The 12,885-nt window shown below is 35.5% G+C and overlaps 1 protein-coding gene across 1 annotated transcript in view; it reads right to left on the minus strand.

Annotated features, from left to right (window-relative positions):
* The window catches only part of USH2A (usherin), a 705,277-nt gene that overhangs the window by 108,682 nt on the left and 583,710 nt on the right, over positions 1–12,885 (minus strand). Inside the window, 2 exon segments of the mRNA XM_047705734.1 lie at positions 611–773; positions 2,304–2,462. Coding sequence (XP_047561690.1) covers positions 611–773; positions 2,304–2,462 — 322 coding nt within the window.

Below are 12,885 nucleotides of genomic sequence, written 5' to 3' on the forward strand. Positions count from 1 at the left end.
CTCACTCCTTCTCTTCTCTTTCCCTTCACTCTCTCTTTCCTTCTTTTCCTCATTTTAGGGGGATATACTTCACAAATTCTGCATATCATGGTGAACAGCAGCTGCATTGCTATCTACTGCATTCCCATCTAACCAGCTGAGTGGAAACTCCTTCCAACAGAAGGGGAACTGCAGAGTTGAGCCATTCTTTCTGCAGATGGAAAACACCTATTTTTTGAGGATAAAAAGGTTTTTCCAAACTCCACATAATAGGTGATGGGAAAGATTAGAATTCTGATTGCAGACCTGGTTCCTCCTCTGGAATGATTATGTTCTCTTGGTCAGTGAGCCTCTAGAGGACTGCTCTACCACTTAATCAGAAGTAAAGCCGATGTGCACTATGAGGTCTCGTCATTAAAGTAGGGCTCAGACAAAAATGCTACATGGTAGCTGTGGTTTCCCCCCCCTGGATTATATGTAAAAGCTTCCAATACCAATCTTAGACGTTAGCTCCAAAAAATATGAATTCCCATTTACTCCCTTATGGAAGAAGAAAACGTATTTGATTTTACAGTCCTCAAATAATACATATTTTTAAATAATTTAAAATAACAGTAATAGTCAATGTTACCTGTGAAGAAAGTAGTTGAGGATGATTCCATTTGGCTTTTTAGGTGGCATCCATTTAACCTCGATGCAAGCCGACCCCAGTGCCTTAAGAACAGGGGAAGGTAGATCCATTGGCGCTGCTTCAGATGTTTTAACAAATGTCCTACTGCTAACTCCACAACTTCCTTGAAAAAAAAAATCGAGTCCTTATGTAATTTGTCAGGTGGGGAAAAGAGTTACATATGCATATAGAAGGATAAGGAGATTATGGAAATCATATTAGCTGAACTTTTGTATATGACCCTTGTACACATATTTTAGACTAGTACTATAAATCTCTAATTTGAATGTATTTATATGTATACATATTTTTATTATATACAAACATATTTTATGTATATTTAAATAGGGAATCATTTTTGGAAAATCCATTAAGTAACGACAAATTTTCAGAGGCATAGACGATAATGCTTATGCTTGTCTGAACTGTGGCTTCTCTAGCTTCTTACAGTCCTTATGCCGGAAAGTGATAATGTACTTGAAGATCACTAGGGTGTGTGACTGGTACATCTTGTATATTCTTAATAGTATCTTATTCTTGCCAATATTGTAAATTAATGGCCATCTCCCAACATGCAGGAATCAATTAATTTGAAGAATATTGTATCTCCATAGCATAAGATGCTATGGAGAAACAGAAGTGGATTTTTTATTTAAATAAAGAAAACACTAGTTTAAAACTGTTGCAGATGCAGAAGTGGATTTTTTATTTAAATAAAGATGCAGAAATGGATTTTTTATTTAAATAAAGAAAACACTAGTTTAAAACTGTTTCCATGTTGATTAGCTGAAGACCAGATCAGAGAGAGTAGTATCCTTCAAAACAAAATACCTTGGTTTAGTTTGTAGAGAAAAGTGGGCAAACTGACTCACAGTTTCAGAGATGAGGCAAAGCAAAATCACAGACCCCAATCAGCTCCATGAGAACTCATGTTCATTTGGACTCAGACATTCTTAAGCACAAATAAGATAGGAGTTCCCACCACTCGAGTATAAGATTGGGGCATTTCTTTAATTTAAAGTGGAGCAACATGTTTTATACACCAATATGAGTTGTATATTTTCTTCTTTTATTAACATATGGTGTAACATTTGGAGAGATGAAGGGACTGATAGAGGTTCGTCCTTAAAACCACAGAGATGGATGATTTCATAGACAACTAGCCTATGCCATGAAATTCAGGGCAACAGCCTGCATATATGAGAAAGAGTCCAGGGAAGCACAGTAAAATATGTAAGATTCATTCAAGTGTAACTCAACTTCTAAGTAATGCCTCCCCTCAATCCCAAATAAAACTTAAATAAAGTGCGTACCTTTTTTTTTTTAAATTTTCATAATACCTATTTTGTTTTATATTACCAATGATTCCTTTATGTGATCTAGGTGTTTTTCTTTTAAAGGGCCTTATAAAACAAGACTTTGCAAAACCACCATTTTAATATATTTAAATATTCATGATTTAATGTGCAGAAATGCATAATGCTTCACTCAATGCCAGGCTCTGATTTTTCTGGGTAAACAGTCCAGTACAAATAAGAAATGAAATGTTAGTCTTTGTATTTGAATTGAGAATCTATTCCTTTTTAATGAATTTTTTCATGAAATACTTTTGTTTTTAATAAAAGCCCAGGACAAGTGTCTGAAAGACTTTCACCATTTTGACATGCTTGTATCCTTATCTCATATTGTGTGAATGGAGCCAAATTTTCCAGAAGGATGCATTGATGATGACCAACAGAGGAGGTCAGAGGTGCTACACTTCCAGCATTGAGTAAGACATTGTACTCCACAGGCATTTTGGGGATGAGGATCCCTTCAAAGAGAGAGAGAAAGAGAGAGAGAGAGAAAACACATATGTATGCTATACAGAATGATCAACAAATGTTTGTCTTTTAAAAACGATGAATCTTTAACGATTTATAACTTAAAGGTATATTATTGCCAAATATAGCACTTAATAACTGCACGAATGTATATTCCAAAAGTAAAAAATAAAACATGGATCACCTCTTTTCAAAAACAAATGAAGTACATATTATAGTTCTATTCAAAGGTACACTCTACGGGCAAATAAAAGCAAAGGCATGTTTCACTTCTTAAAAAATACAAGGCAATTAGAAATGGTGTCATATATTTTTGCTCAGCTTACTTACTCTTAAAGTACATAAAAAAAAAACCCACCAGTTTTGCTTGTGACAATAATTTTTCTGTAGGCATTGTGTATGCATCCAGTCTGACACAGATCCTTGACATAATAGCCCATAAAGTATCCAAATCATAGTCTACCTAGAGAATTCCCAGTGCACTAATTATTGAGTTAGGACAGTCCACTCTGTCAGGGAGACTTATGGACCTAAATACATATGAAATTTGGGTTCAAAACTGTCATTTTTCACAATGCTTCCTAAAGAAAGAAGGTCTTGTGAGTTTAGCCTTTTCACAATCTATTCATATAATTAAACGCCTGTAAGTTTTAGTTGGTCATGAACAACATGTACATTTTTTTTTTCAAGGAGAGTATATGAGCTTCGAATGAAGAATATAATGGAATTTCTCATGAGATTTTCTCATTGATCTGATAGCTTATAACATTTGAGGGTTTAATTACTTACCTTTGTAGCACTTAAATAAGGTTATCCTTGCTGTAGAAGCAATGGAATCTACAGCACAGGACTCAATAACCCTTCAGAAATGAGGCCTAAAAAATGAAATGAAGGTTTGCTTTTTGTAGATAGAGCCCTAATTGTATAAGGGTTGGAAGAGCCCGTATAAAGCAGAGATTCTCGGGATTTTGTGTAGGATAGATGAAAATAAGAACTCTCCAAAGGATATATTGATCATAGTCAGAAGGACTGAACAATTGTTTCCTTTGGAAAGCTGCGATTGTGCTGAACCCAGACTAAGAAATTTTAGTTTAAATAAGAGCATCTGTTAAAATTATCTGTTGTATTTGTTCTAATGACTTAAATTACCGCTGTCCTATCATTGATTCCTAAATTCCTATTTCTGGCTTTTTATCTCTCTTGAATTCCTAATTTCTATTTTCAGCAAACGACTTCACAGAGACCTCAATCTCAACAGGTCCAAAGTGCAATCACTGTATTTTCCACTCCCAAATCTGCTCTTCTTCTTGCATTTCCTTTCCATTTTCCTATGCCGAAGGCCTTAGAGTAAAGCCTTAGGGTAAGACTCTTGGAGTCGACCCTGCTTTCTTTCCTCTACACAGTTGCAGCAATAACCCAAATGAGAACAGCCATCTCATTGCGTTCCGGTCGCATGCAGGACAGGGTACTCCGTAAAGTCAGGGGCTCTGTTCTTCTCCCCAGCGTAGTTTCAGTGCCTAGAGTTTAGCCCAAAGTGGCAGCTCAATAAACGTCAGTTTGAGTGAATGACTGAAATCTCAGGACAATATTGTAAAGCAAATGTTACTGCATTTTTTCAAGACGAGAAAACTAAGCACCTTGTTCCAGATTGCCAGTTGATTACTTGGGGGCGGTCACCCTTGAACTCAGACCCCTCTGATAACAAAGCTTATCGCTCTCTATTTATGTTCTCTCTTGGTAATGGAAACTTGGATTAGGACAACTGGGGAAAAATGAGAGGATAATTTTGAGACAACATGGATAGCCAGGCAGAACAGTTATTGAACACTGATTAGAGGGAAGAAATGGAAAAATTAGAATTCTCACTGATGAAACTAAATTATAGGTGAATATTTGAAGCTCTGAAGGGTAGGTTTCTGAAACTGAGATACACATACCCTACACACTTGTGGATTTCTGTCAAAGTATTTTCAAAGACAAGGACAAACATGGCACCTCTTCCTGGAATGCCACTTTGACTTTTAAAATTTGGGAAATGCAAGGCTTCCTTGCCTGAGCAAGGGAAACCAGCAGAATCCCACTTTTCCTTGTTCACAAAAATTTGCTATGGAGTTTTCTTCCTAAAAAGTCCCAGACTAGAAAATTAGATTGGTACCGAGTGATCAGAACTTTGACTGGTCAGTTATTGTAACTCCATAGTCACCTCAGAACTAACTAAATGACAGCAGAAGTTTATGCTGACATAATCAGTGTGTTGAACAAGTACAAGTCCTATTCGTGATGCAATCAAAACACCATCTAATATGTGTTGCTCAGTATTGCTTTAAAATTAATTCATCATGGGTAATCTTCTGCAGACACAGGATGAAACTTTGACTGGGCCCACATTTCTGCTGAATCTCAGGTAGTAGACATTTCTATGTTATTTTTTTTTCTATGAAGAAAAAAGATACCATGACAAAGATTAATGGCTAGAAAATGTAAATAAACTTGTTTTTCTCTTTAATGGCATCGTGAATACACATACTGGGCTTATTTAGAAGATACTCTTTGAGTCCTAATTCCCAACTATAAGATGAAACTGGGGATGGTTTTACTGCTCACAAAAAGACTGCTATAATTAAAATGAAGTTTGAGAGCTGGATGCAGAGAATTGATTATAGGGACCATTTGAAGCTCTTAGTCCATTAATGGGTGAGGAAAACCTATGTACTACATTAGAAGTAAAATAAAGAGCTGTATAATCAGGCTTTTTTTCCCCACTAAGAATGTTCTTTGGAAACTGTTGTTCCAGGTAGTAAAAGAGATTGAAGACTTGATCAGGGACCCTCTCAGTTTGTAGTTTGACCTCTCAGCAGGAAGATAGGCTAATGGAAATTTCCATTCACAGTATCTTGGAATGTCACGGTATGCACTTCCCATTTTGGCCATTTCTCCTTATTGTTACCCTGACATAGTCTGTAAAATGGTGCGGGGAACAAGGCTGCTGTTTGTACCTGCATATTTATAACACAATGAACACAGAAAGAATTGCCTGGACATTGAACTTATTGGGGTCAGTTTTCTCTAGAGTGATCTAATATCCTAAAATATAACAGCATAGCACTCTTTATCCAAGGAGATAGGTTAAAAAAAAAAAAAATCCCTAATGATAAATTATAAAATACATTATTTTTTGGATGAAAATAAACACATTGGAATACAATGGCAAATTTGTATGAGTTTTTAACCTAAAAAGCAAGACCTTAAAGAAATTGCAAACTTATGGTGATTGCTTTCGGTGGTTTCTGGAACTCCTAGGATTGATCGCATGCTCATTCTGTCTTCTCTGTTCCTGGGATAGATCTTATAGAACAGTTTGACAAACACTCATTTGAAAAATATTCTATCATTCTTGTTGAACTAGACAAACCACAGAATGGAGTCAGGCAGATCAAGTCACTTATCTGCCCTTATTTGTTTCTGGTAAATTACTTAACCTCTATGAACGCTGGTCTCTTCATCTGTAAAATGATGATAATAATAGCCACCTCATAAAGAGCTCTAAGGATTAAATTAGAAAATGCATGTAAAACATTTTAGTACATTCCTGTGAATAGAAAGTGCTGAGTTAATGACAGACATCTCAGCAAAACAAAATGAAATGCAACAAAATGGGAAAAAAACCCCACATCTCCGACACTATTTTATGGGCTCTCAAATGCTCCTTTTTTAAAAAGTAAAGTTTCTATTCTAATTACAAATAAATGTTATATTCATCTAAGTAGATCTCTTTATAACAATATTTTATCTAGGTTTTTTAATGAATACTTGGATATGATCAAGTGTATTCCTACGAAGATAGTTTCCATTCCTAGCAGTAATTTAGAAACAGTCTCTCCGTCAATTCATCTGAGGTTGCGCTTTACTGAATGTCTTCCTCTGTACCTACTGGTCTGCTTTCAATAACTTCTCTGCTTAGAAGAACAGGACTCCTAGGGGGTCAGGGAACAAAACTGTCTTTCTGCTACATTTCAAATACAGACATTGTCTTGATCTAGGGTTCAACATGGCTAGTCAAGGCACGAACCCAGAAAATGTATTTTTCACATCTTGGTTAATTGGAAATAAATGTCCTTTACATATACCTATGAGGTGCGGAAAGAGAAAATGCTCCTTGAAGCTGGGAGCATGTCAAACAGTGACATGTATTTAGGAAAGAGGGCCCCTCCACTGTCATAATTTACATGACTGTGACATGAAAGGCTCCTGTGTTCCTGTAAACCCTACAACATCTGCAATGAGTCTGAAACAACCTAACCCCCTGGTATTCTGATGACTAAATGAAATGAAATGGGCATATTTGTTAAAGTCAGCCGGGAAGCCACACGACTTGGTTAGTTCCCGAGTTCATAAATTTAAGTCAGAGCAAGAGGAGCAGGGGAAGCTCAAGTGAACCAATTTACCCTAAGTGCAAATGGCAGTTTTGTTATTTGGTGTCAAAGTTACCAGTCCCACAATGACAAGCTGCCATAACACATTTTCTTGCTCACTAAAGAACAAGGATTTCGTTGGTTAATATTCCTCACAATGCTCCTTTTCATAATTTACAACAACTAGATGCTGATAGGTTATTTAACATTTATGAAGTTAAGATGTAATCAGAAAAACCCTGATTATCTTTACAAATAAAAAAGTTAAATTATTCAACTTTTTTTTTTTTTCTCCGTGGCTTCATTTCACAGCAGGTGCATACTTTACAATGGGACAAGTCAATCAAATAATCCTTTTTTAAAATCTTTTTTTAGGAGCTGGAGCAGGAACAATTCTAAGAGGAAAACTATTAATTCGGTTTGATAGCTGCATTTGCTTCAAAACACTGGTTGCACTTAATGTTACGCTTTGAACAAATCAGCCTAAATTCTTTGTTGCATAGGTAGGCATATCTCGGTTATGCCCTTTCGAGGGTTTGGAAGTGAAACAAGACTCTCTTAAACACAAATCCGTAACAACTGTATGGAAATTTTACATAAGTTCATATAATAGTGGTCATTTTATACCCTTTCTACCTTAATAGATAGTAGAGTTCATGACAGGAAGGACAATGTCTCATTCTTTTTTATAACTCTCAGTGTGTCTAGCATTATGCCTTGCCCCTGAGTGGGGGCTCAGCAAATATTTTCATGTTCATTAAAGTGAATAGATAATTCAGTATACCCAAAGGCTAATGAGTTATATCTCATGAAATTTTAAGCTATAAATAAAACACTCCTACTGGGTTAGTGTATGAGCTGCTCTTAAATTACATTGTCCTCATTCATATTTGCTATATTTAAAGCAAAATTATTTTTTAGCTTCTGAACTGGATCACAGTAGAGCTTAGAAAAAAATCATTTGTTTTCTGCATTGTTTATGTAGAAAAATGATGAGAAAATAGCACAGTGATTTTGATCGTAGAACTTGGAGTCAGATGCATTGTGGGTTGGCTCCAACATATTTGTGATAAGTAACCTAGACAAAATAACTAAAGAGTATCTAAATTGTTCTCATTAGTAAAATAGGTAAAACAATAGACATACTATATTATACTATACCATCTGTACTATACAATAGGACATACTATATTATACTATACTATATTATGTTGTTAAAAACATTAAATGAGATACATATTAATTTCTTAGAAAAATGCCTACTACATATTAGAACTCAATAAAATTCACTAAATAACAAAAGCAAAGGCAACAAAATAAATTGACAAGTGGGACACATCAAACTAAAAGGCTTCTACACAGCAAAGGAAACCATCAATATGAAAAGGCAGCCTATGGAATGGGAGTAGATATTTGCAAACCATTTATCTAATAAGGGGCTAATATCCAAAATATACAAGGAACTCATGCAACTCAATAGCAAAATAAAAAAAGCCCAATTATAAAATAGACAAAGGCTACAAATAGACATTTTCCTTCCCAAAAGACAAGCAAATAGCTAACAGATATGTGAAAATGTGCCCAGCATCCTTAATCACCAGGGAAACGCAAATCAAGAACCACAATGAGATATCACCTCATACCTCTCAGGATGACCATTATCAAAAAGACAAGAGATCACAAATGTTGGTGAGAATGCAGATAAAGGGACCGTTGTACACTGTTGGTGGGAATGGAAGCTCATATTGCCAGTGACAGTTTACTATGGAAAACAGTATGGAGGTTCTCAAGAAATTAAAAATAGAACTACTCTGTGATCCAGCAAACCTTCTTCTGAGTACATATCCAAAGTGCATGATATCATTGCCTCACAGAGATATCTATACTCCCAAGTTCATTGCAATATTATTTACAATAGCCAAGGTATGGAAATGACTGAAGTGGCTTTCAAGGGATGGATGGATAAAGAAAACATAGTAGAGATGAAATAGCATATTATTCAGACTCATAAAAAAGAATACTTCCATTTGCAACAACATGGATGAAACTGAAGCACCTTACGCTAAGTGAAATAGCCAGACAAAGACAATAACCTTACGGTATTACCTATGTGTGGAACCTTAAAAAAAAAAAAAAACGAACTCATAGAAACAGAGTGGACTGGTGGCTACCAGGGGCTGGAAGATGGGGGAGAAAGGGAGAAGTTGGTAAAAAGGTACAAACTTTCAGTTATAAGATGAATAAGGTCTGGGGATCTAAGGTATAACATGGTGACTATAGTTAATAATACTGTATGGTATAACTGAAATTTGCTAAGAGAGCAGAACTTGTGTTCTCGCCAAAAAGACAAAAAATAAATATGCGATATGATGTTAGCATTAATTAACTTGATGGTGCAAATCCTTTCACAATTATATATGTCAAATCATCACATTGTAATCTTTAAATGTATTATAATTTCTTTTGTCAATTATACCGCAGTACAGCTGAATAAAGATTTACTCTGCTAAATAAAACATAAATCATTGAAATGAGTTTTATACTTTCTTCTGAAATTCAGCACTACGTCACTTGGTTTATGCACTTAAAGAAAACGAAAGAATTGGCACAGTTGAATCATCCCACTTAAAGCAAAGTAAATTTTTTTAGGGCGCTTAATGCCAATTTTGACTTTAAATAGATATTACCGGATCTAATACACTGCGGTTGATCAGCTAACTGAACACCAATATGCCTAAGGTCTTTAGATAGGCCGTATCGTGGCTAACTACCCTTTAATCAAAAATTGGTTAATAAAAAGCATTTTTATTCCTAACCAATATATTTTTTTCATTCCTAAGCAATATTAATTGAAATGATTTTTCAGAAGAACAGTTGCTAATTGTTTTCTCTAACGGACTAAGAGATAAATATGAATGGACACACACCAGTACTTCGAGATTATGCATTAAACCTAAATAACTCACCATCTTTAGTGAGGAAATGTGTTGAATGCAATGACATTGTTAATTAGAACATGATGAAGGACTAGAACAGTTCAAAATACAGTCATCACCTTGATAAATTAGAAAGACTCCTCATTACCTTCAGAGTTCAAATAATTTTGAGTGTTTGGATTCTGAAATAGCAGGAGTATCTCTATTCTTATCCTGAGTAAACCACTTATGTTCCAGGAACAATTTGCTTCTTCATTTTCTGTGATTTTTTTACCCATTAGTTGAACATGTATCCCTTACTCTATTTAATACAAATGTGTAAGTCCTGACCTGAGGTTGAGAGCTGGTACCAGGTGAGAAGGAATGTTTAGGAATCAGCTAGGCTGGCTGCTGTCTGTAGCTTGAATAACAATAGCCAGCTTCCAGGCAGTGTGCATTAAATGTGTACCATGCTACATCACAGACCTCACATAAAAGCAATGCAGGGTGGGCATTTGATACTCTGTTTCACAGACGAGAAACCTCAAGTTCAGAGACATTGTGGAACCTGCCCAAGGTCATGGGGAAACTAAGTGGTGGAGCCCATTCCACCTAGAAACCAGTACTCCTTTTCAGAAATAAGCAAAAAATTATGCATCCACAAGATGACATAAAATATTTTGAAGATATGTGTATGTGTCCTGTTTGTCTCTAAAGAAGAAATATGTATTTGTATGTGTGTGTGTGTGTGTGTGTGCGCGCGTGCACACATGTATGTATGTTTAGGGTTGAGTTAGTGTGGAGAGAGGGATAGGTTTCTACAGGAAGTCAAGTGTTTGATAATTTTTAAAAAAGATTTTATTTATTAATTTGATAGAGACAGAGAGCACAAGTAGGCAGAGAGGCAGGCAGAGAGAGAGGGGGAAGGCTCCCAACTGAGCAGAGAGCCCAATGTGGGGCTCGATCCTAGGACCATGAGATCATGACCTGAGCTGAAGGCAGAGGCTTATCTCACTGAGCCACCCAGGCTCCCCGTGTTTGAATAATTTTAAGCATCAGAAAATCCAAAATTTATTTATATTTGCTTGAATGACAAATTTTAGAAACTTACTACTCTCTTCTTCCATTAATTCAGCAAATATTTTAAAAGGATATGTTGTTTCTGCATCATCTGATTTGAGGTACAAATGATATGCAAAAGAGTAGAAATCTTGATTTTCTAGAGCTTGAAGGGTCTTGATCATCTTAAAACTGACATTTATCAAGTAATAATGAGCTAAAATGAACCAGGGTTTACCCGAAAGGTAAGGGAATGTCTATTGAGGCTTTAAAATAGTCCTGGAATATTCTTTTTGTGGTTATTTGAGAAATGACTCCCTCTCCTACCTAATTAAAATCTTTCAGCATTTGGAATCTGGTTTTGCTAGGTCATGCCTATTCTTTCCTGACTTTTGGTTGAATAGGCAGACTTCTGGTTACTAGTTCCTTCATGCCACAGAAGATAACTACTGTCAGGTAAGTATTTTCCCTTCAGGAACTCACCATTTTCCACAATTACTTCTTCTGGTCTAGGCATACCAAACAAAAAACATTCTTCCACAATCATTTGTATTTGCCCATAACTAGCTCTGTTTCTAGGCCCTCTGGGCTACTATTTCAAAAAACACAGTTGTATCACAAATCCAAAAGATGGTGGGAAATAAACAAAAATCTTGATTTGGATTTAAGAGTTAAGCCAAAGTCCTGGGGAGATTGCTCTTATAAGGCAGTAGTAGAGAACAGACCTGAATTTGAATCTCGGCTTTGCTTGTAACCTTGAGTATATTATATCACTTCTCTGAGATTCAAATTTCTTATCTTAATATGGAAATAATGCTATTACTTGTATCCCAGGGTTTTTATCAGTATAAACTCAGGTAAGAGAGGGAAAATGTTTATCAAAGTGTTTGGCATACGCTGGAAATTTAACAAAAGGCAAGTATAAACAAGTGATATCATTGAATATAAGTGATATTCACCATAAGTATTCTAATTATGCTTCCTCTGAATATTCCACATTCCCTGGACTTCACTTCCTTTTCTGGTAGGATTTATAAACATGGAGTAAGAATTAATTTATAGATATCATTGAAATAATAATTTATAAACTGAAAGCCCACTTAATTGCCTAAGTAATTTTCTGTTGCCAAGCAGCCACATGGACATTGTTTTCTCCCAGCAACTTACCTGCGTAAAGTCGCTCTATTCACACTGACCACAAAACAAAATACATGTGAGAAAACCCAGTTGATTTAACCATTATTTTGGTTTTGAACATTCAAGAGAAAGTGGTTCGATTCACGTTTTCAAAGAAATATTGTACCTGACCACTTTTGCTTGGTGCATGTAATTCATGATTACTAAATTTGGAACACATTGAAATCATCTGGGAAGCTTAAAAAAAAAAAATCTAGATTTCTTGACTCCACCCCAGGAGATTCTGGTTCAGTAAACTTGGGGTTGAGAACCGGTCTTTGCAAAAGATTTCCAGGTGATTCTAATGTTTGTTCAGGTTTGGGAACTGTAGGTATGGACTACTTGGCCCAATTTTCAGCTCTGCTTATGATGTAATCATTTCATAATGGTCTAGGAGTATGATGAGTACCTTGAAAGCTCTTGATTGTGAGCAAATAAACAACCTCTGGTTATAACAAGTTTGTTTTCTTTCTGTTTAAAATATATATTTGTGACTCTTCAGGAACAGAAAAATGTTTTTATTATCCAAATCAAAACACAGCATGAGGTACTTTCCAATAAAATCAACTGTAGATTATACACAAGTCAAAATCATCTGCCTGTTTACAGAGTTCAAAATCCTTCTAGGCACCAGGAAAAAAGTTTAATTTAAGATTTTAATCTTTTCATATATTACAGGGTTTAGGTAATGGATTTTGTACAACTGAAACTAAAAGATTGACAGGTCTGGATATTATAGATTTATTAACCATTGGTTACATGGTCAGAGTTAGTGTGTGAAGCTTTTCTACAATACCCCAAGGATGTGCTAGAGTGAACAATTTCTACAAAGCCTGAGGTAGGCAAGAGTT

Source organism: Lutra lutra, chromosome 15 (genome assembly GCF_902655055.1).
Source record: "Lutra lutra chromosome 15, mLutLut1.2, whole genome shotgun sequence".
Lineage (NCBI taxonomy): Eukaryota > Metazoa > Chordata > Mammalia > Carnivora > Mustelidae > Lutra > Lutra lutra.